Genomic DNA, 24113 nt, shown 5'->3' with positions numbered 1-24113 from the left:
GCCCAGAGCGGAGGGGCCGTGGGCTGCCGTGGGTAGCTGCACCCGGGGGAACCTCCTCCAGTGCTTTTGGAGGGTCACAAGAAGTTTGAATCTCCGTGTATACCTTCTTGTGTGGATAATCGCATACGTTTGTTCTTAGCCTGGATGCTGATGACCACCCGGCTTTTGTCACGGATTTTAGACAGCGCTGCTGGTGCCACCAACCTGTCGTCGTGCGGAAAAATGGTGCCGTAACCAGCGGGGCTCAAATCCCCTAACGACTTCTGTCCATGTGCGGGTCCACACCTACTGTCAGGTTGGCTGTGCACCGCGGGCTCCGAGACTGGTGCGCTGTAGGTGTTACCGGATCATTTTTGATAGTTGAAGTAGTACTGTCGTTTCTGGTAATCATCACGTAGCACAGCACCTTGCACAGCAGTGTTGTACGGGGAGATGGGTTTACCCATCGAAACAAGCTCTGCCTTCCTCACTTTATTTTTATTTTATGTTAACTGCATTCCTTTGAAGGACACTTATTCCCCGGACTTGCTGTTTCTCCGTTATCTGCTTTGACTCAGAAGTGGGCTGAAGACTGCTCAGGGATCCCACTGTAAAAACCTGTCTCAATTCACGGAAACCGGGAGTAAAATTCTTAAAGAGGGCAATTATTGAGGGAACTGGATTAATGATCTGTCATCACAATTTAGCCCCGTTCACCACTGACCTTTCACAGAGAGGATGCTCTTGATAAATGTAGTTCATTACGGAGTTCTGACATGAAAACAGAATGGCACTCTGTGTTTCTTGGCAGGCTGATCAATATTTTATCTGCCAAACCATGCAGAAGTGCTAAACAGGATGAATTACGTAGCCGCTGCAAAACAGCAAGAAACAGCATTGCTCGGCGTGAGCAGAGCGCATAAATGTGTCAGTCCGTGGCCACACTTTAGCAATCAGACCTTAATACGCTGGATTTTTCTTTTCCTTTTCTTCTGTCTTATTGTTTTTCTTTGCCTGTCTGTTTAGTTGGGTTTTTTTTTAATGCAAACAGTGCCAGGCTTCGCTGGTTTCGAAAGTGCTGTATACAAATAAAAAAGGGTTTGTTTCCTCGGAGATCTCCCCCGACGTGGAGGGGGAATGGTGGGCTTCCCTGCCCTGGGGGGATGCAGCGCGGTTCCTCGCTTTCGGCTCCCTCCTACATCACACGACCGTGGCTGCCGCAGGAGCAGGGCTTGGGGATGGAGAGCCACTGGAGAGTGTATTTAAAGGTCCATTCCTACAAAAAAAAAAAAAAAAAAAGTCACCAGAATCATAGCATTGTAGAATGGTTTGGGTTGGAAGGGACCTTGAAGACCATCCAGTGCCACCCCCTGCCCTGGGCAGGGCCTCCTCCCCCCAGCCCAGGTCGCTCCCAGCCCCGTCCAACCCGGCCTTGAACCCCTCCAGGGATGGGGCAGCCACAGCTGCTCGGGGCACCCTGCGCCAGGGGCTCACCACCCTTAAAGTGAAAAATTTCTTCCGAATATTTAGTCTAAATCTTCCCTCTTCCAGGTTGAAGCCATTCCTCCTCATCCTATCACTCCATGCCCTTGTAAAAAGTCCCTCCCCAGCTCTCCTGGAGCACTGGAAGGCCGTTATAATGTCTCTATGGAGCCTTCTCTTCTCCAGGCTGACCCCCCCCACCGCTTCCAGCCTGTCCTCCCAGCAGAGGGGCTCCAGCCCTCCCAGCATCTTCATGGCCCTATGATGACTGTGTATTCTTTTTTTTTAAAAAAAAGAGCAGCATTGTGGTGGCTTTGTTTTCAGAACGTGGAAAAAATCTCAGACTGTTATAATGGTCACCTGCTCAGGTCCCACACGCGCAGGAACAGAGGTGCAATGTTGGGATTCAAACATCTGCTCCTCACGTATACTGCTTGTATTTCACCATTGCGTTAACACAACGATTGATGCTGGAAATTCTGTTTAAACTTGCAGTTCTGCTCGGTTTTGGCTGAGGCTCCAGTGTTCAAGGAACCGTCACGCCTGGTTAATCCTCCGGTCGGGTGCATGGTGTCACACCAGTGCCGGGGATGCTGTTAGCCAAGAAGTGGTCAAGATAAGCTTAATAAAGTGAGAAGGGCTGTTGATGGAGATGAGGGGGCTTCAGAAGCACTCAGGTCCTCTTCCAATTCTGCCTTTTGTGGTCAGAAAGAGGGTTAAGGTGGAGGTGAGTCAGAAGGCCACCAAGGGAGGAAGGTTGGGAAAGCGCTGCCGCAGGCAAAAGTTAGGGGGGATCTGCCAAAAAGCCCCAACAGCAGAAAATAAAAGATCTGGAGGCCGTAAAGGAAGAGCTGCTTTGGCATACGCTACTGGCAAAAGCTGATGGGAGGAAGAAGTGAGAAATAAAGAGGGCTAAAGGGAGTTGTCAGGGTGAGCAGATCTGGTGGCTGCGATGGGCACGTGGGGTGGTCCCCGCTGTGGGGAGGACGGTGTAAGGGGGTCAGACCACCCGAGTGTCACCGTGTGGCTTGTCCGGAGCTGTGCGTGTGCTCACAAATGGCAAACGTAAAGCAGAAACAGAGGTGGAAGCAAATTAAATAGATTTCCCTGTCTTTATTAGCCTTAGATACATCTCTGGGATTAAGATTCGACTGAAGAGAAAGGAAAACTCCAGCTCAGAAAAACTATTATTGCAGTAGCTAAAACGGTATTTGCAACAGGATTGCGAAATTGCTTGATTGCACTGGATACGGCAATCAATTTTTCTCTTAAATAGGCACGTGATTGGAAGAAAGAAATTTCTTCCAACTGCCTTCACAATAGCCCTCAAATGACATGGTTGGAAAAAAAAACCTCTAAAAAAACACCCCAGAAATAGTAAACAAGACTAATAGTAGCCTCATTTTTTCCTTAAAATGAGACATCCCATGTGGGAGTGAGAGCTCTTTGGAGGTTGTTTAGAGAGAAGGAAAAATTGTACAGCTGCTTAGTGTCCCTGAGCGGTGAGAAGCTCTCGAAACTGGAAGGGTGGATGGAAAAAGGCCTTATCTTGCAGCTATCGCTGGTGTAGCAGTAGGGCACTGACCTGACCGGTGAACGCATCTCCAGCCTCTGCGTCCTCTCTCACCTTCTCAAGTCATGGTGCTTTTGAAGTTGTGAGCGCAAAATATGAAGGGTAAAAAAAAAAAAAAACCCAAACCTTGATAGTAGATGGCTTTGCTATGGGAGAAATGCCTCCCAGCTGGAATTTTGATTGGGTTTCGGTTGGAGTGGGACCAGGGGACCAAAAGTGGTGCAGCTCGGCAAGAAAAGGACAAGACCGGTAGTTGTCAGTGCACCAGAGTCTTCTGTTATTTTTCCAAGGAATAACGTTTGGAGTCTCTGGGGAGCCGACCTACAAGGTCATTGCCCCTTGAACTAAGAGGGGACCAGGTTCCCCCAGATTTAATCCAACAGGGGCGGTGATGGGACTTGAAATAAAAAAAGTTGTTTTAAAACCATCATCATAGAGAATAAGGGCACCTACATTGTAGAGAAAATACGTTACAGAGAAACGGGAACAGCGGAATGTGTCGGCACTGTTGGTGGGTGATGGTCGATGCTCACACAGCGTGGGACAGCTGGAGCGTGAGGGTGCTCCAGGGTCTGCTCCGAGGTGGAGTCAGGCAGGTTCCTGCAAGGCATCAGCCGCCGTGGGCTACACTGAAGCAAAAGGGTTTGTGCAAAAAAGACAGTTGCCATTCTTCATTCTTGCCAAGCTCTGACAGACAGCGGTTGAGCAGAAAAGGGCCGTAACATCTCATACCACTTTGGACACGTGGATGTTTCTCCTCTAAGAGGATGCTCTTAAAGCAGAGCAAGATGTTCCCCAGAGGAGAACCATGGAAGAGCTGGCGGCTGCGGGCAGAGCAGGAGCTTTCAGGGTCATGAAGGTTTAATCTGATTCCTCCAGCCAAGCCGGCGTCGCTTCAGAGCGAGCGGCTCGAGGCCTGTGCCGTGATAAGAACCCTTTTTTGCTGCTCAGGGGTGAGGAAAGCATTTATGTCGGCCTGCAGCGGGGCAGTGGGCGCAGGCGGCCGCGGCACCGCAGGGGCTCCCCGCAGCCCTCCCGTCCGAGCGCCCCGCGCTGCCTGTGGGGGTGCCGTAAGATCAGCCCCGTGTTCGGCACAGGGTGACGCTCGGGGGTGCCGTTCATTGGTGTTTGTGGCGCTTTCTAAACAAACAGCAGCTTCCCCGGGTTTATTTTGTGCTGTATAATCACAGGATAGATGAATTTATTTTCTCTTTAGGGAAATGTTAGAGCCAATGTAGTAGGGGGGGGGGGGGGGGATTACAAAGCTGAGTGGGAAGGTCTGTAACCGAAGCCCTGTAATCTGGAAGGTAACGTGCTGGAGAGCATCCTTGACAGCAGGATTTAGAAAAACTGCCAGCTATTCCAAAAGGTACCGACTACAGGAGCTCCTCCGGCACAGAGCTGAGCGGTGCTGTGTGTGCGGACAGCCCGTCTGTGACGGTGCCTTATTCTTCCCTTCAGGAGCTCAGTCCTTTAAAAAGATGGAGGCGGGTGTACGCGGTCCGGTAATGCTCTCTTATCTTTTAGGTGACACCTGTACAATGGCAGACTACAGCCGGCTCAAAAGCATCCTCCTGGACCTGCAGGCTCACCGGCAGAGCCCGCCGAGCAGCCCGGCCGAGGACAGAGCATCCCAGAAGCGCGTCTTACTCGAGAATATGTTTAAGCACTTGGATATAAACAGCGACGGGCATCTCAGCAGCTCTGAACTGGCCCAGGTGGGTTTATTGGTCAGTGGAAACGGAATTACGGAGCGGGTGGTGTTGTTCATTCAGAGGGCGAACCGGACGTAACGCGGCAGCGCTCTTGTGCGAAGAGTGGTTTGTAAGTGTGGGGCCGGCAGCGGGAAAAGGAGGAAAACCCACCGCTGCAGGCGAGGCGCTCTCTGCGTCTCTGGGGAGAGGCTGCGGCCTCAAACATTTGAAGCTTCTCTACCAACAAAAAAAATAACCATGGCGGCTTTCCAGCCCCATCCTTGCTCCTGAAAATAGATACTAATCCTCACGGCCAACCGTCGCCTTCTGAAGTATTTCCAGCTAGCCAGCTTGGGGAGAATTAATTTGGATTTTTAGGTGTACGCAAGTTAGGCAGAAATCCCTTAATTCTTCCTCCCTGCCTTCTGGTCCGTGCGTTAACGTGTAGTAACGCCACAGCAAAGTTGGAAGGTTTCTTGACAGATTTGTTTTCCAAATATCCCTAAGCAGATACTGAAATGTCGATTAGGAGGACCTAATAGTGATAGAAAAGGTGAGAGTTTGAAAAAAAAAAAAAAAACCCAAACCTGTTATTTCTAATTATGGGGGTGCTGTGCTGATTTAATTCATCTTATCGATAAAGCGAACCGACCACGCAGCCCGGGGCGCTGGAGCCGATTCCCCGTGTCCTGAGCCTGCGTCCTGCACGTGCAGACCCGAGAAAACAGCCCTGTAAATATGAGAAAACGCACTATACCAGATGTGGGCAAATGTGGTCTTTCCCATTCCGTCGTGTCATCCACGAGACGAATTGGAAGCAAATGCCTTTCGGGAGCTTTTTGGAAGCCGATACCTGCCTGGGACCTGTTCCGGTTTCCGAGGCGGGCGCTTCCCCCTTTGCTCGGTGGGAGCCTCTCGCCTGCGCGCCGCGTGCCGGCGCACGCGAAGGTGCCTCCTGCGAAGGCAGGCTGTGAGCACGCCGGAGGGCAGCCGCAGGCTCGCTCCTCCCTCCGCTCGCTCCCGCGTAGGACGCTTTGCACCGAATTTTAATCCTCAGGCTGTTGACACGATGCACGATCCTTTCTGCGCAATGCAAAGTGTCAGCGTAAGTCCCCTTAGATCTCAGAGCTATGAATATATACAATACTTCATCTTAAACGCGACATTTTTTTTTTATAAAGACATGGTAGGTATGAGGAAACACTTTTATCTGAATTCAAGGCCAGCTTTTGCACAGGGACATCTAAGTGTCTGTTCTGCTCTCCAATTTTTTGCCCTTTTTACATGAAACTTATTCCGTCAGGATATTAAAACTCAGTTTGCATGGTAATAAAGGGTTGGCAGCCTTTGCCATTAGGAGGAAACAATGGCCTGCATTTTAAAGGAGCGGGACTCAGCGCTTTAAGGTCTGCCGCAAAATTACTACGGGCTTCATTTACAGATGTGCTTTGGAGCCCCGGTCTCTCTCGCAAGAGCAAGCATAGACCTGGGCTAATAGTATTTGAATTCTTCTCACTGTTACCCAAATCAGTGTGCGTGCTTGCACATCTGGAGCCCACTTCAACCTGATGGACCAGAAGAAGTTCAGCCCTCAGCTGGGAGCCCTCCGACCCAAACAGCCTCCCCAGAGGCTGGCCGCCGGCGTCGCTGAGTAGGCGGCGTCATCGCCTCGCAAAAGACAAAATCATGCCAGTTAATGCAGAGCGTAGATAAGCCATGAATACTGATAATCCGGAGCTGATCAGCCCTCGTCTTGGGCCCCTCGGTGGGAGCGTGGCCAAAGTCCCGACCGGGCTGAGGACGTGTCCGCAGGGCAGCTCCGGGGCTCTCACGGCAGCAGGATTCACACTCGATGGATAGTGTGTCAATTCTTTATTTTTCTTGTTAGCTGTAACAATGAGGTGATGTTCACGTGCTCTTACATGACCAGTTTATTCACCCAGTTTTCAAGGGTTTTTTTTTTTTAGGTAATGAGCCATTTTTATTTTCTGTGCGATAGTCTTAACAGAAATCGTCTTGCCTTGTTAGGTAGATTTGTGATTGATTTGTGTTGGCTCTTTAATTTGAAGCTCTCTGCAACTTTACAGCTCCCCCAGCGATGGGGGTTTCATTGCCCATGGGTAGAGGCAGCTGAAATGAGTGTGATGCAGTGGGACCTCGTTCTCTCCGGCTGCCGGACGAGCTGCCACTGTGCATTTTCTTTGGTTTATTTACAAGAAAAATAGTCTCTCGAGCACTATAACCTTGTCTGCAAGGAAATCTTGAGGCAGGTAACATGCGCTGCTGCAGAAAAAAGTCAATTTTTAAGACTTGAAGGGAGATCTTTAGGAGGCTCTATGCAGGAGGATTTCACCCCAAAGGAGAAACTGGAAGCAGAATCCCTCTGGAGAGGACAGTCCTGCGTCGGGGCGGCACTTGGCACTGGGAGGCAGCGAGGGTCTTCGCCCACTTGGTTGTTCTCCACGACGGAATTGCTTTGGGCAAAAAGATGCCCGTGGATGGACCATCCCTCCCTGTTTTGCCTCCCGGCTGCCGGCAGACCCTATGGAATAGTTTCCCTCTGGACCCGGCAGCGTGAAGTGCTCGTGTAGTTTTGTAGCCGTGGGTATGCGGGGCTATTAACAACGGTGGTAACTGGTTTGTTATTTCCATTTAAAACTTTAATGTATTTTAAAGTCAGATACATAAATCTGCCGAATTTGTTGCGGCTGAAGTGTTTTCTGTTTGGGTGGGTTGTTTTTTTCCTGACGTTAAATCAAAAGGACTAGTAAAAACTTGTCAGTCTTATGAAAAGTTAATCAATTTTCAATACAAAGGTAGACAAAGGGAAATTTCCATCTTTAGAAGATTGATCTTGGAAGTTATGGTTGATCTCACTTTTATTGAACATTTTTACTTGCTAGGTGAAGGGTCATTTTTTTAGCATTATTACTTTAAATTGCTTCAATATAATGGGCCAAGACTAGAATAGTAAATAAAAGAGTCCCTGGACGACCACGAAAAGCCTTCCTGCCCGCAGGATGCAACATTTCAGCAGTTTTCTTCACGTTGTACAATAAATTCAGAGAACCCAACGTTTTCATTATGCTTAAGTCTGATTTTGGCTATTTGCTAACTTGGATGGACGACTTCTAAAACTCTCTTCATTTTTAATGTAGAATGAGTGAAATGTTTAGAATACATAAGAAACAAACCGTCAGGGGCTGGAAAAACACTTTAGTGTTGAATACACCACCCACTCTTGCCCATTCTAGTCCTAAAAGGAAGGAATACCCTTACGTCCTTACCTGCAGAGGAGAGAGAAAAAACAGACTTTCCTTCATCCCTGTTGAATATTTATTTTTCAATACATTTGCAAAGCGAAAATGCGTTTCTATGCTGCTGCTGAAGGAAGAGGCTCCTCATCATCACCTGCCCATGGCCTGTGAATTGCGGCAGGAATGCGAGTATCGGTTGTATCTTGATACAAAGCAAATATGGACGAGAGATAGGATATATCGATATACATTTCCCCAAAGGTCGTTTAATGGAAAATCTGCTGTGTGAGCCCAGACGGCACTCTGTAGCTTTAGATTATATGTAAGATTTCCTCTTCTCTTTGCTATAGCTAATGAAGAAGGAGGACCTGGAAGATGATTTATTGGATTGTACGCTAGAAGACCTTCTCCGGTTTGATGATTACAACAATGACGGCCGCTTAACCCTGCAGGAGCTCTATACAGCTTTCCGTGAGTCCCCGATGCTTTTGTCTGTCCTGGGTGTTGAAAGCATGCGGATATCTGTCATGGCAACGTTGTCTTTCCAGACGCGATCAGCAAAGATAATCCCTTTTTGTATCTAGTGCCCTGAAAATACTAGGGAAGGCTTGTTTCTAGAGGTTACTGGGCTCCAAAGGATAAGCATGAACGAGGAGGTTGGTAAAAGTGCGTGGGGCTTCCTGTTTCCTTGTGTGTTTTGTTGTGCTGCTTGCTGGTGGCGATGGAGAGACGTTGGTGAACTGGGCAGGTCTGTTGACCTGAAGATATGGTTTCCGAGTAACCCTGAGGAAGTCGGGTTGGATCCTGACCAAATGTCATGCGGTAATGTGAGTTAGTTTGCTGTGGGGAAGGTGTTTTACTGAATATTCTGCCTGGGAGTGATGTTTTCTGCCTTTTATTTTCATGCAAGTAAGTGGATTGTGGTGTGCGATCTCGGTACGTATCTTGGCACCATTTGCAAGCATCCCTAGATCACCGAACTACTGAACGTGAAAAAATAACTACTTGTGTTATCCCATTTATCTTCATAGCTTTATGTTCATGCTTTAAGGTAAGCATTCGCCGAAGTCCTCTGGAAGAGGCCCACATTGCCTCCTTCACCTGTATGATCAGAAGTTTTGTTGATGCCTGTCCCTTTGGGAGACTAAAAAGGACAGACAGAACGTGGGGGGGGGGTTTGGGGACAGTGAGGGTAGTGAGCTACGGCGTACTTCTACGGGGTTTATCAAAGGCATTTTTAACACTCTTTAAACAAAACCAGGATTCAGCCGTTGAACTGTTGAGTGCAGGTAAAAGGCCCATAACCAGCTCGTTACCTCTTAAGCTGGACTCTCAAATCTCTGGCATTTTAAAGACCGAGTCATTCCAGTACCTCTTGATTTCACTTTCTAAACCAGGGCACTCTGTTCCGGTGCCGGCTGGGTGGGAAAAACTTGGTGTGCGTGAGAGTCACCACGTGCCCCGCAGCAGCACGTTCCTCTTTGATGCTCTTTGGCGAGCCACCATGCTAATGCAGAACCTCTCTTTTTGCCAAATATCCTGTTTTCTAAAGAGAGTGGTTTGCTTACTTGACTTCTGGCTTTTCATTTAAAAAAAAACCCAAAACTTCGGATAATAATGTTTAAAGTGCTTTAAAATTAGCCCCAGTTGTCACCTTGGACCTGTTTGAACCGCATATGCATTTAATTCAACTGAGCACACTCAAACCAGCAGATATACAGTAAAACATAAAACCTCATACATTAAGAAGGCCATAAAGTGAATTAACCCAGCTATAAAGGCTCGACACGCAGTTATTTGGGAGCATATTTGGATCAATGGGTTCTGAAAGTCACAGCAACTCGAAGCTAAATTCCAAGAGTCGTTTGTATGAGTTCTTGGTTCAGCGAATTTTAAGTAGGCAGTGAAAATAAGACAAGTACAAAATATTAGCCAATGAACAGAGATAGTAATCGATAAACCGCAAAAATATTGTAACAAAACCCAAGGCGTAGCAATGAGTGTCTATCAAAAGGATTTTGTGCATGAAGAGAATTGTTCTCCATCTGAAGGTGAAAATCAGACCTATTCTCCGTTCGCAATTTTCCCAGAATCTCCACTTTTATTAGTGGTTAGTGGCTCATCAGTTTTTAATTTAAAAACAAAGTTTATTGCTTGCAGCTTTAGAATTTTGGGGGATTGTGTAAGCGAACTTTAGTGCTTGGGGAAAGTATATCTTTTTCCTTTCCTTTATTACACAATGTAGGAAAGACATCTCAAAACCACTTCAAACACTTGTCTTAAGCACGCGCTTTGGTTTGCGGTCCTTTAAGCGTTTATGAAATTTGCGGTTCGTCATGAGCCAGGATTTGGCTGGCAACAGTAGTTCAAAGGTACAACGTGCCGCACATTTTTCATATTTGTGGCCCATTAGGGTGATCCTTTTGTTGCTTGAAGTTCACCCAAGCCACTCGTTTCTGCATGCTGGCAGCAGGCTGCGGGGATGGCTGCTCAGCAAGCCGAGGAACATAATTACCAGAATTCAGTGACATCAGAAAGTCTCAATCTAATTTATCCTCTCAAAAACTCCGTTACATCTGTTTCGGTGCACCGTGCTCTGGGGTAGTGTCGCAGTGTTGGAAAGGTTTGAAGATGACCTTGATAACGTGAAGAGCTTTCCAATTTGTCGTTCTTGTGCTGCTTTAGAAGTTGCATTTCATGTTAAAGAGTCTCGTGGCCTTCCTGTAACTCACAGAGCCCCCAAATGGTCTCTTGCTCTCTGCCCGTCTGTGTCTCTCTCTTGACCCATCGTCTCTCTCTATGACGCACAGAGATTCAAAGGGTTTTTTGGATCCCCATCTGTACTGATCGGGTGTAAGTGAATGCAAAGTGCATGGATGAGAATAATCCAGTCTCTTACCTTTTTTGAAACGTTGTTTCACCCTTACAAGCGCTACATCTGATAGGTGATATTTCTAATGATAATTTCTAATCGTGCTACTCATTTGCATACACATCTTAATGCACAGGTTTGGATTATGGACAGAAGTAGTGGCTCTCCTACTAACCCCATCATCTTTCTTCTGATATTCTGAAAGTTCCTTGGTTCCCAGATCCCAAGAATACAACTTCTAGGAGTTCGCTTGCACGCATGGAGATGACTAGAAATATCAATTAACACAGGATTAAAGTATCACTTTTCAAATCTACTTAATCATACATAAGTAATGTATGAGACGGATGAAATACTCTCCTGGCAGCTCTGGCAAGAACAACCTGTAGGTAACTTCTAATTTCTCATTAGTGAATTTTATTAGATGAGCAGGCTCGGGACCATAATGTAAAAGAATCATTTTTAATATGATGATCTCGAGATTTTCACATTCCAAAAATAGAGAGAGTACTAGCAAGTATATTTGTCGGTTGTCTTTTCTTTATGTTGTCACAAAGATTCAATAAATGAGTAATAAATGGAAGGCTTAGTTGTCACAAGAGCTGAAGCTGAGCCTGCATCTAATTAATCCGCATGGAGAGGAGCTGGTGAATTGGCAAGCACATCGCCCAGCTGAGTCATACTTTAAATATGCTCAGACGAGTGATTTTTGGATATAACTTCTGGAACTGTATCTGACTGGAGGTCATTAGAATTAGGCATGTCACTTTTGGCATTCCTGTTGTCTTCCCTAATGGGAAAGTAGCAGGTTGGCAGATGTGAAAGCCTCGCTGAAGGGAAAAAAATCAGTGTAATCTTCTAGATCTATATTATCATCAATGCGGACAGGTCAATTTGTAATGCAAATATGTCGAAGAGACGGAAAACGTGCATTCCATCAAACTGGCTTTATCTTGTCAACGTTGTTTAGCTAATAAGAAGTTATTAACCCTGTGATAAAAGCCCCTTAAATTCTAGCTCATTGCCAATTAGAGCGCCGTCCTAACCACCATCCCCTTCTCGCAGCTTGCCTTTGCGTTTCGTTACCTTTGTGGAAGCGCAGAAATGGCCCTTTGCCGCCCTCTCTGCTCCCCCACAGCAGCTCTTCCCAGTGGGTCACACTGGGTTTAGACGGCTTTTTGACTGAGGTTGTGTAAGGGACCGCCAGGAGTGGTTCGCTTGGTCAGCTTAGAAATTATCCCCCGAGGTAATCTCCCCGTCTCGACGCCGTCGTGGCTCACGGCGGTCGCCCTGCGCGCCCTGCGCCTCCCGGTGCGGCTCAGGAAAGGATGCTGTATCGCACAGTTTGTAGTGGCTCTGCAGCGATACCTTGAGATCTTCGACATCATATCCGGACCAAAAAAACCCACAATGGCAATTTGAAAGAAAAATAACCAAATTGTTATTTTTCAGTCCAGTCATTCTTTCCCAAGCCTTTATGTATATATGTTACATGTAGGTAGAAAATTGCTGTTTCTCTAAGATGAGGGATATGTTATCATCTCTGATATGTTATTATCTAAAGAGCACAAATATTTTTTAGAAGGAGCAAATTTCATGCAGGAATGAATGCAGAAGAGGCTGCAGGATCAGTGTGCTCTTCTCTTAAACTTTCTCTGATAATGCTGCTACAGTCTTTGTGGGCAGTTCTGATTCTGTTTTAGTTCAGATTTTCCTTTTTGACCTGTCCTTGATATTTATCAAAAAAAGCACGATGGACACATGTGAAAACAGGATCATAGAATAATAGAATGGTTTGGGTTGGAAGGGACCTTGAAGGCCATCCAGTGCCACCCCCTGCCCCGGGCAGGGCCACCTCCCCCCAGCCCAGGTTGCCCCAAGCCCCGTCCAACCCGGCCTTGAACACCTCCAGGGATGGGGCAGCCACAGCTGCTCGGGGCACCCTGCGCCAGGGGCTCACCGCCCACACAGCCGAGAATTTCTTCCCAATATCTCATCTCAATCTCCCCTCTTTCAGTGTCAAACCGTTTCCCCTCGTCCCATTGCTCCCCTCCCTGACCCAGAGTCCCCCCACAGTTCTCCCGGAGCCCCTTTAGGCACTGGAAGGGGCTCTGAGGTCTCCCCACAGCCTTCTCTTCTCCAGGCTGACCCCCCCACCTCTCCCAGCCTGTCCTCCCAGCAGAGGGGCTCCTATATAGAAGCATCTCCTCCGGCTATACGCTTTCAGCAGGAGGTCAGGGAAATGTTGGATAACAGCTGGGGAGGGCGGATGGTACCGGTCCACAGCGTGGACCCATGTCCTGGGGTTTTCCCAGCACTGCAGCGGGGGACTGAGAAACCATAGGGAAAGGTGAATTTGAATGAAATGGGGAAAAAATGAATCGGGAGCCTGGGCTGGGCACGAGTGTTGGGTAAATCACTGCCAAGGCAGAGAATGGCGTTGGACTGGCTCCATATTTACTGCAGTGCTCCTGACGTCTCCAGAAGCTGCGTTCCTCAGCAGGCAATGCAACCCCGCGGTGCAGAGGAGTGAGCCATCCGTCCCTGGCCCCTCTAGGCATCCTCCGGAGGCTCCCTGGAAGGGCAGAGCATAAAACGGATCTATTTTTGAGGTTTGCGTATTTCTGATTTGCTGGAAACTATTTTAGGACAGAGCTCTATAATTGTCCCCAAAACACTGAGATTGACGGGCTCTACCTCGAGGAAGAGGGACCGAAACCTAAAATAGGGCTGTCGGGTCAAGTGTGAGAGGGAGTTGTTGAGTGAGGAAGGCGTTGAGTGAGGAAGGAAGCTTGCAGAAGTGTAACATCTCATCTTAATGAAGGTGATAAATAAATTCTGTGTGAAGAAAATGAATACCTGTCTGTGGAAAAATAGGTCCATAATACGTGTGTTCCACCTCCGCCTGGCGAGGCAGCTGTTCCCGCAGAAATTGTGTCTGTAACTTCCACCTTCAGATGAAGTGTTTACTCACAAGTTTCCGAAGCTGTTCTCCTGGATGGCACGGCGCGTAGGGAGGGGTGTTGGTTACTGCTACCTTCCAGCTAGATTGGTCAAGCCCGGTTAATTATATTGGACAACTATGTTGTGAGATAAAATGTTTTGCTCGAGGTGTTCTCTTAAGCAATGTTGTAGGCACAGATATCTACAGGATCAAATCACAGTCCTGAAATATTGACAATTTGTGCACTATGCTCTGCCTCTTCAGCTGTAGTCTCCCTGGGATGTGATTTTTCTTTCATGTTGCTGCGGATACTGGTACAAACTTGAAAATAATTCATTAGCTTACCAACATCGATTTGCTTCTCCTGTGAGCTATGTGATATCTAAACTTCAAACGCGCCATAGCGAGCCGGGGAGCGCCGGCCTCTCCTCTCGGCTGGAGGCAGTGGTAGAGGTGATGTGAACTACTCGGCGAAGAAATGAGGTTGCCTTCAGCTGGCCAAGGCAACCCGGTCCTGCTCGCCTCGCGGAGCGATGTGCAGCATCGCCTGAGGAGCGAGGCAGCTTACGGGGCGTTTTCTGGAACGATGAATTTAACAGCGCGATCTTACGGCGCAAACAAAACTAAAAACCAAGAACAAGCGGGCATTTAGATCTCTTTAGCCTGATTTCTGCAGCGAGCCCGGAGTGGCTGAGCCAGGGCTGGCAGGAAAAAATAACCAGCGCTCGAGGCACTGCAGCAGCATTTGGTAACCGGCGTTTCGGCGGCTGAGCTGGGACCCTGGGGTGGTTTGGGGGGCTTTATTAGGAGCGAGCCGGCGGTGGTGCGCTGTAGGCAGGCAGGGGAGGCAGAAGGCGGCGGTGAGGGGCTCTCCGTGCGCGGGCCGATGCCGGGGACGCGCTCCAGGTCAGCGCCGCCTTTGATCAGCTCCCGGGGTGTCCCTGCTCAGTAAGTCCTGACTTTTTAGGGCATCTTCCGAAGCACCCAGCTCCTTGCCTCGCTCGTAAGCGGAGCGTGAGGTGCCTGGCTTTAGCACTAGGAATGATCCTGTTGCACTGGGAAATGTGATTTCTGGCTGGTGGGATCCCTCAGCTGGGGATTTCGGGGATCACCCTTACCCCATGTTAATAGCAGGTAATTTTTGCAAGGGGAAAATTTTCTTGCTTTGATTTTCTTTTCTTTCTTCCTCCCTTGCTATTGAAGAAACACGTTCTGCAAAGACGGTGGTTTCTTTTTTGCTCTCTTCTAAAGCGCTTCTCATTGTGCAGATATCTTCAGTTCTGAGCTTCGAGTCTAAAATCTATCACTGGGCTCCAGCAAAGTGCCCTGCATATTTTGCAGTTCCACAAAACAGCTGTCAGAGTCGGGTTTTCTTGTATATTCTCAATTGTTTTGCTGCATTTTGAAGAAAGTAAAAGGCATTTTTCTCAGAGGGGGGGAAAAAAAAAAACAAACCAGAATTAATTTGTAGCAAGAAAGACAAATTTATTCTAAGCAAAAATGCTTCAAATGCTGAAATACCGTCCCAGAGAAAACACCTGAGAATGCGCAGATCAGGGAAAAATACGCTGCGTGTGGATGGAAGGACACGGTTTTGCCTTAGGCCAAAAAAGGGAACGTTGCCATGTTGAGATCAGAGATTAATTCACCTAACCAGGTTTGCTGTTCAGTTTTCTGCTCTGCTCTGCTTAGTTTATACATTTGGGCATTATGATTTAAAATAAAATTTTGGCAGAATTAACGGCAAACGTAGGCATGGTTAAAATTATTGTGGTTTCAGGCTTTTTGGTCAAGAATTGCCGTCCAGATTTTTTTCAGAAAAAGGCAGAGGGAGTATCTGACACTGCTTTTGCTGTTTCTTTCTGTGCAGACGTATCGGTTGCACTCTGGAACCGGTGCACTCGCGTGCGAATCGCCAAACTCCACTAGTTTTTCAAATACCTCTCGTTTCAGAAGATACCATCTGCAAAATGTCAACGGGCTTAATGCATAATGACTGAGTCAGAGAAAATGAACTAATTACAAGTTGTTATTGGAAATCTATTGTCCACAAATTGCAAAGAAAACTCACTAGAATACAATGTATTAGTGATTTTAAGATGCTTTTCAGGGTGCATTGATTTGTTAATCTTGGGTTTGAATGCAAGAAATTGCAATGTGGAGTAGTGCTTCAGAGGTGATGTAGTACAAACCATATCAAATGTCTACACGCACTCTTGCAGGAGTAGAATATTTAAATATTTATAAGGGCTTATGAGTGACTCACTGGCGCATAAAACCAGGCAAATACCATTTCTCAAAAAAAATTATTTGATCCATACCGGCAGTATTCACTGAAGCAATTTCACAGACACAAATAACGGCATTTTCGGCTGCTCGCAGACACAGAATTACGTCAGCGAACAGCAAAAGCAAATATTGGTGAGCTCATCGAACGGCTGAAAGTCCTTAACATACGTGTGTGCCTTCAGATCACATAGGTAGAGATCTCAAAAGTACGATTTGCCTTTTCAGTGAGCTGGGAGTGGAACCACGGGCTCTCCCGGGGCTTCCTCTGGTCTTGCAAAAGCAGATGCCATTTCTGAAAATCGGCTCCAAACTTTCCGCGTTGCGTTTGCTTTTACTTTTTTTCGGTCCGTCTTTCTGAGGAATTTGTGAAGCAAATGCAGCACAGTCATGAAGCAATAATGTCTTTTCACTAAAAACGGGGAAAACCGTCGTTAAAATGCGTAAGATTTTATACGAAGTCAAAGGTGTGACGCGTCCTGGGCAGCCTTCCCGAGGTCTTGTTTTATTACCTACAGACTGGAACATCTTAGCTGCTGTTTTCCTCCTGTTTTTTGTTTTCTCTACCTGTTTTTCCTCGCGGGTAATTGCTAGAGCTACATTTTTCTTTTGAAATCTGCCTTCATCTAAGGAGAGCTGCTGTGGATGTTCTCTCTCTTTGCCCTTTCAGGCATCTCACGGATGCTTTGAATCGCTTCTCCACTCATCTTTTCTTCGACCAGTTTAGCAGATTCGTAGATTTTAAAGCCAAAAATGTCCCTTCATGTATCAGAAAAAGTCTATCTAACATCTGTCTCAGATGTGTCTACCGCAACTGCCGCTCCTGATTAATGCTGTGTTTGTCTTAGGTAGCTCCTGCCACCTTTTGGGTTCGGTACCACCGGCATCGGTCCAGAAGCAACATCTCCCCCATGCCCTGTGTTACCCCTCCCCACCATCCAGGCAGGGATCACACTGGTCTTTGGCCACTGATGTGTGTGTTTAGTCACTTACTGACCCTTTTCCCTGCTAAAGGTGGGGGGCAGGATTAGTTACCTCGTCTGGTTTTCATTGTAGGGTTCTGTCCTGCATTCCTCATTCCTGGACGTGTGGTCAATGTGTTATATATAACTGTATACGTGGTTATATTAAAATATTTCATTGTGCATGGGCGCAGGTTACCGGCCAGCCCAAAAAGCTCAGTACCTCAGTGCTGCCTTCCGCTCCACCACTCGCTGGTGTCCGTAATGTCAGCTGGGATTTCTGCGTTCGTTCCAGATCTTGATAGAGATGTTGAACAGATTTGGGCTTTGGATGACTCTTCATGCAGCGCTGCTGGAAACGGCCCCGTTTGAGTGGTTCCCTCTGAGAAATGCTTTTTGAGAGCTGTCCGTCAGCCCGTTCTTGGTCCGTCTAGCACGTACTTTATTGGTACTGTATAGCACTACGGAGCTGCAGTGCTAATTTTTTAATCAAAATGCCAGAGCAGCCATCGGAAAATTACCAAGTACAGTACACATCCCCAGTGCAATGATACGATTTATGTAGAGCCACAGCTGAGATGGTTTTATTTCATGTTCTTCACAGGAGAAAATCTCCTTGACAAATCCAGGATGTCCAGAAAGAAGCTGAAAAAAATAGCGGTAGGAAATTGAATACTCTGAACTCAAAGGTCGGTTCTGCTTTAATACTTCCAAAAAGAATAAAAAAAAAGGCGCTAGCCTTTATAGAAAAGTAAAAAGCTTCAGAGATGCTTCAGTGGCATCAGGATTTGAGGTGAAACTCAGCTGTTGCCGATGTCTGTCTTTAGCACCATCATAAAAAGCTCATTCTCAAGTTTCTTGATGATCAAAACTTCAGAAAGAACATCAAGAGCCATCCATAGAAATAAATAACTCGGAGCTCCGGCCTGCCGCTCCTCCAAAGCACCGCTTCTGCCGTCAGATTTTCCCTCTGGAGCATATAAACTACATCTGCAGAATTTTTGTTTCTCTTTGCGCAAACCAGTAAGTACAGGTCCCATTGAACTCCTGCTTTAAGCCACACTTAGATCCTATAACTTCCACTGCGGTCCATGCGCTGACATCCCGGCGGTATTTTTAGAAACTTGCTGCTTAGAGAAGTAATTTGCAGCTGTGATTTACCAAGAAGAAAACCAGAAATGTGCTAAGTGTGCGGTGGCTTTTTTCTTTTTATCGGTCATTCCGTTCATCATGCAAACCTGAACGATGTGTTAGAAAAGGTCACGGTACCCGCTGGACACCCAAGGGCATTTGGAGCAGTCCTGTTCTGTGGCCAGCTGAAACCCGGCGTGGGCTCGTAGCACTGTCCACCACAGCCCCAACAACTGGTGGAGTGGGGAGGGAGTGCAGAGAGGGACAGAACAGGGCGCGGGAATGGCAGTCATTTCAAAGCAAAGCACCAGAAAAAGGCGCGGGGTGAAAAGAGAGAATAAAAATATCCTTATCCTGTGATTTCGTAAGGTATATGCACCTTTTAAATATGAAATTAAACGGGAGAACTGAGAGCTTGAAAGAGCAGGGTGACATTCAAAATACACTTGCAGGACGTGAACTGTGTTTCCCAGGGTCCTCCCCCAGCCTGATTTCCCGTCGGTCCAGGGCAGGGCTCGGCGCTGGTGGAGCTGCTGCTGATGGTGCTTTCGGGGAGAGACCGATGTTGAAGTTTTTCCCGAAAGATGCTGCCCAGACCAACTTTTCCTGTGGTTTTGTTCACCTGTCTGGCTCTGTGACCCGGTTGGCCGTGTCATTCACGCTTCATTTTAATCACGGAGAAAATTCCGCTTTCCCCAGCGTTGGGTGCTCCCACGGAGCGGCGTTGTCCATCGCGCCCCCTTTGCTGGAGCGACGCCTGCAGCCTGGTTGGCCGTCCTCCTGTCCACGCAGGGAAGCAAAGGAAAAAAAAAAAGCCAGGTTGGTTTGCCCCTGAAAACCCACGAGCCATCGCCGGGCACGACACCGTGTTGGCCAAGTTCAGGCAGTGCCACTGCACCGTTTGTTTTTACAGCAAAGGCACTACATGCGTATTTTTAATATACAGTCTCACAGCTGTTATTTGATAGCTGTCAGAGTCAGACTCATAAAAATTTTGCTGCACAAATGTCTTCCCTTTTATATTCTGCTCACCTCCGAGAGGCTATTGATCTAAGGAACCCGGTGCTGGTGGGGGAAAAAAAAAATAAAAGTCATTTCTGCCATGAAAATTCAGGAGCTGCGTGCGCAGCCCTGAGCAGTGTGATGAGAGGAGAGGCAGCACTGCTGCTGCTGGTCCAGGCTGAATATTGTCCTGGGTGTCTCCGTTAGCACAGCCCTCCTCGATGCCCGTAATAAACTTGGGAGCCGGAGGAGAAGCATTTGGTAATGCCTGTGTGGTGAAACTGCAGAAGGACGTGCTGTGTCGCCTGCTACTCGGCATCTTCCCAAAAACCTGGTGGGTTATCTGCAGGAGTGGGTTCCTCTAGAGAGTAACTACTCATTTGTGGGTGTGAGTCCACACGTGAAGTTACCATTTCCTGCAGTTCACAGCAATGAAGTTAAAAATGAACCATCCGTCAGGGCCTGTTTGGCAGGAATGGAATCTCATATCTTTATTATTCTTCAGAATGCTATTGTGGTCTTCTTTAATATGCGAGTCCTGCAGAGAAAAGCTGTGGTTGCCTGTTGAGGACACCTTGGCTGGGTGGGAGGCGTGGACCTTCCCGTCCTGTGTGTCTTCCTGCACCAGGGCAACCCAGATTCATGAACAGACCAGACCAGACGGAACCAAAACTCCTTTTTCTGCCCTAAAAATCCGAAGAAGAGCATGGCTGCCCAAGGAAGTGGTTGAATCGCCATCCTTGGATGTATTTAAAAGCTCTCTAGATATGGTGCTCAGGGATGTGGTTTAGAAGTGGGCCCAGCAGAGTTAGATAACGGTTGGACACGATGATCTTAAAGGCCTTTTCCAGCCATAAGGATTCTATGATTGTATGGCAGACCTGGTGTCTGTAGCTGATGTACAGGCATCACTAGATAGGGTTTATATTGCTGTAGGACCCGGAGGCAAAGTTGTTTCAGAAGTAGTGATAACATCTGGTTGCGTTTGGCCATTACTGCTATCAGAGGCTGTTCCCTTCAGTCTTTTCTCTTCAGGGGACTGCAGTTTATTGTAGCAACAAAAAGAGCTCTGTGCCAAATTCTGCTGCAGAAGACAGCATAAAAGTCTGCACTGTCCATCTTTAATTCATGTGACACTGTGGTAGCCACCAAAATCACCTCCAGCCCCTGAGACAAGCCCATGTGGTGATTTACGGGCTTAAGAAGGTATAAAATGGACATGTGTTCCGACTGGTTTAGCGACTACATCTCCACTCATTCTAACACGAATTATTATTGGGATTATTTTCACCATTAGTACATATACAGTGCAGTATAAACCACAGAATGTACGTGTGTCTTTCCTAGGTAGACTGGTTTGGAGTCTGCTGTGAGGTGTCACACATCTTCTGGCAGGGCCAAGACAGTTGTTTTGCTTTCAATGCAATTTGCTAACCCATCAGCTGCTAAAATACGAGATGTATGTGAGTCTAAATTTGCTACAGAATTGCTATCATCCTCCTTATTTTCTTTTAAGATGTATTTTTATGATCCCATTCACTCCAAGTCAGGCAAGATACATTCATGGAAAGACTCCAATATGTTAATTGGTATTTATTGAGTACTTCAGTGTAACGTGAGGAACAGGCACCGTGGGTTGTAATTAATACATCGACATCCAAAGACTATAGCTGAATGGAAGATGAAAGCAATTTACAATGGACATAGCGTGCATTCGTCTTGCAGCGCTACGTGGACACCCACCAAGTCAAATCGCTTTCAAAGAGAATGGCAATGTGTTTTCATTGCCAGAGAGGAGCTCCGGGGTGATGGTGAAACATGCTGACACAGCAGAAATACAAACCTGCGGGCGCCGGAGGGGCCGTTAATGCACTGACTCCTCCGGAGAGCAGCACATCCTGCCGGCGTTACCGGGCTCCCGTGAAGGAGAGGGATGCTGTAGAAATGAAAGAACAAACTGGGCTCCTCCTGCTCTCCCCTTTCACGTTCCCCCTACCCGGCAGCCTCGCTGGCTGCAGTTCAGTGAAAGCGAAAGCATTGACGGGAGGGATTTGGCTCAGAAAGTAGTTTTCTCCTTTCTTAAATCGAGTGAGAGTAACCTGCTTACTCCTTTGATGCATTAGCACAGGTGGCCTCTTGAACCTAATGCTTTAAACAAATTACAGGAACTGCAAATAACATGGTTTGTATTCGAGTGCATAAACGGGGCTTCCGCAAATAAATAAACCGCTTTCCAGATTTCACTTTTCAAGCCCTGCGACGGGGCACTAATACAATTATGTCAAAAGTGTGTCGAGCAGATAGGAGTAATGAACTGTTAGATTCCTTTTCGGCAAGAGCTCTTTAACAGAGGACTTTGGGGAATAAAAGATTTTTCCCTGCCATAGGCATCGTGTGTCCAAGAGCTTTAAAAATAAAAAAAAAAAAAAAAAAAAAAAAAAAAGAGTGGCAGGTTATCTTCGTTCTTCTGGCTCCTGGGAGAAGACCAGCAGCTCCGAGCCATCATTGATCGGCTTTCCTTTTGTTAAACATCAGGCAAGGGAAGACTCGGCAGGTGTAATTTCCTTTAAGGAGAAAGCAAGAGGGGAGGGGAAAGGGAATCCGGGGGACTCGGTACCGCGTGGTACAGAGCCATCGCCTTAACCCTCCCGCGTGGTGACCCTCTTGAGTTTCAGATCTTCCATCCGGCTTTGCAAGCGTTCTTCTGCCCATGCCACCAAAAGGGCTGTAAGTTAAGTAATCAAAGCAATCAAAAAATGTGTTAAGTAATCAAAAAATTTCCGATAATAAAAGAAACTTTGAAGAAACCAGCAGGGCCAGTGGCGAAGCAATTTCATTACGTGTCTGTTGTCAGCGCGCTGGGTAAGTTACTCTGAGGATTAGACAGAAGTTGCTCATAGAAGAGGTTGAAATATCTGATGAGGCACTTCTGGTGGGCATTTTTGGTTTCCTGTCGTTATTATTACTGTTGTTATTAGTTCTTGTGGACGATGCCCCATAGGAGCTGGATTGAGAGGCCCAACTAATTTCAAATTGGCTTCAAAAGCCATCAGATGTTTAAGTCGTTTGAAATACCTGGTTTGACTGGGTGCGGTGGGGATGACTGGTGCTGGGCTCCGCAAGTAGCCAAAAAAATGTTGTAGGTGTTAAAACAGCCGTGTCAAGACAGTAAGTGAGCCTTAGTGTGTCTCTTACAATTACCTTGTGAAGAAGTACCTGATAATGAGTCAAACTAAGCAAGATGATTTTGCTGTGCCGAGGCGGTATTTAATTAGTCGTCGGGGTGGATTTGCAGTGGGGAGCCCGGGTGAGCCCCGGGTTAGGCGGGGGCCGCGCCGGTCTCCAGCGAACCCAGCAGTGGCCGGCTTTGAAGTATGCCGCTTCTTGTAAATCCGTTATCTCTTCTATCAAGTTTGTCTATGAAATGCAAATTCTGCATACTCTACCGGTTTTTGCCTCTTCCAGGTTCAGGCTGGTCTGACCTCTGGCTATCCAATTCCCCTCGCATACACCCGTAACTTTAATAATTTTTAAAAAGCTCATTTATTTTCAGTGGAATTGCTCATGTGTCACAACACACCTATCTATAAATATTTGCGGTCTCAAGTGCTGAGAAACCTCCTTCCGATCTGTTTCTTTTGGAAATCTTCTTTTCCCACTCCATAAAATCACCGAGGCATCTCTCACGGGGACAGCCCACCTGGTAAATACATAAATGAGCCGGCGACAGCCCTGGAGGGAAAAACAGCACGAGGAGTAACAGGAACTGCTCGTTTATTTTTTTTATTTTGGGTTTTTCTTTATCCCGGCCTGCCTTCAGCAGGCTAATAAAATACCCAGAGGAGGAGTCCCGTTTCCCGGCACCCAGTGGCCCCGGTTCAGAGCAGCCCCTCTTGCCGCTGCCCGCGGTGGGACGGGGGCTGCCGCCTGCCCCTCCAGCCCCGCGTGGCGCTTGCCTGCCTTGCTCGTCTCAATTAACTTGGGTTGTTTTTTTTTTTTTCATGCCTGCCTCTTTCTACTCTGGTGGAAATAAAGGGAAAGGTTTCCAAATGAAGACACAGGAGGAACACGAGCAATTCCCATTTTGGCAAATTAAGGGATTTCGAAGCTTCCTCCGTGCATAACTCTTGTGAAATCTGACTATCGATGTCCAAGAGATGCTTCGAAGGGTTTTTTCGGTGCTTAGAAATTGTTCTGCGCCAATAGCGGACGGGTCTCAGCTGTCGGGGGCTACAGCGTCTCTCTTCAATTCACAGACACTGAAAATTTGGAAAATTCGGAAAATTCAAGGGTAATTCATGTCTCTTGTCTCACGGTTCTCTTTCTAACCAGAGTAAGAAAGAAACCACTTCTTCCCCATTTAAACCCTTCTTAACCATATCTGTTGCAGGATTTGCCATGTCCTCCTCCTCCTCCGGCCGTGGGCAGTCTCCAATGTCCCGGTCCTCTCCGGAGGAGAAGGAAGCGCGTTGGCACCACACGTGGAAAAGTTTGCGAGTTCACTCATTCCTGCGCTACAAACTTCTCACCAGACGCATCCACATCAGCATTAATTCCTTATGTTATGGCATGTGGAGATGTGGAAATAACGGTGCGACTCTGTGAGAGCGAATTAGGCGTTGCAAGCTCTGCCATTCCTAAAAATGGAGCCTTTTTCACCGGAGTATTAATTTGGGTGAGCTGTAGCTGCGGCAGTGGAGTTTCCTTGGCAGAGTACGTGTCCTCTACGAGGCACAGGAGAGAACCATCCATATATTAGAAAAGGTATTCACAATTTTGTATGCTTGAACAATGTTACAGTGTCAACATCCCAATCTCGTCAGATCACAGGGTTTTAGTTAAATCAAAATGACAGGAACTTTCCTTGGGTTTTACCCATCATCTGAAGAAATTGGTTAGAGTCTGAGTTTGTAGAGCAAACACATCAAAAT

At 47.2% G+C, this 24113-nt stretch overlaps 1 protein-coding gene across 1 annotated transcript in view; it reads left to right on the top strand.

Moving 5' to 3' along the window:
• Positions 1-24113, top strand: part of FSTL4 (follistatin like 4) — a gene marked incomplete at both ends in the record, with an annotated part of 245959 nt that overhangs the window by 127586 nt on the left and 94260 nt on the right. Inside the window, 2 exons of the mRNA XM_082490055.1 lie at positions 4562-4752; positions 8336-8456. Coding sequence (XP_082346181.1) covers positions 4562-4752; positions 8336-8456 — 312 coding nt within the window. The remainder of the gene's footprint in view (positions 1-4561; positions 4753-8335; positions 8457-24113) is intronic.

Source organism: Vanellus vanellus (assembly GCF_965231255.1).
Source record: "Vanellus vanellus genome assembly, chromosome: 13".
Classification (NCBI taxonomy): Eukaryota; Metazoa; Chordata; class Aves; order Charadriiformes; family Charadriidae; genus Vanellus; species Vanellus vanellus.
This window is presented reverse-complemented; position numbering and strand designations above follow the sequence as displayed.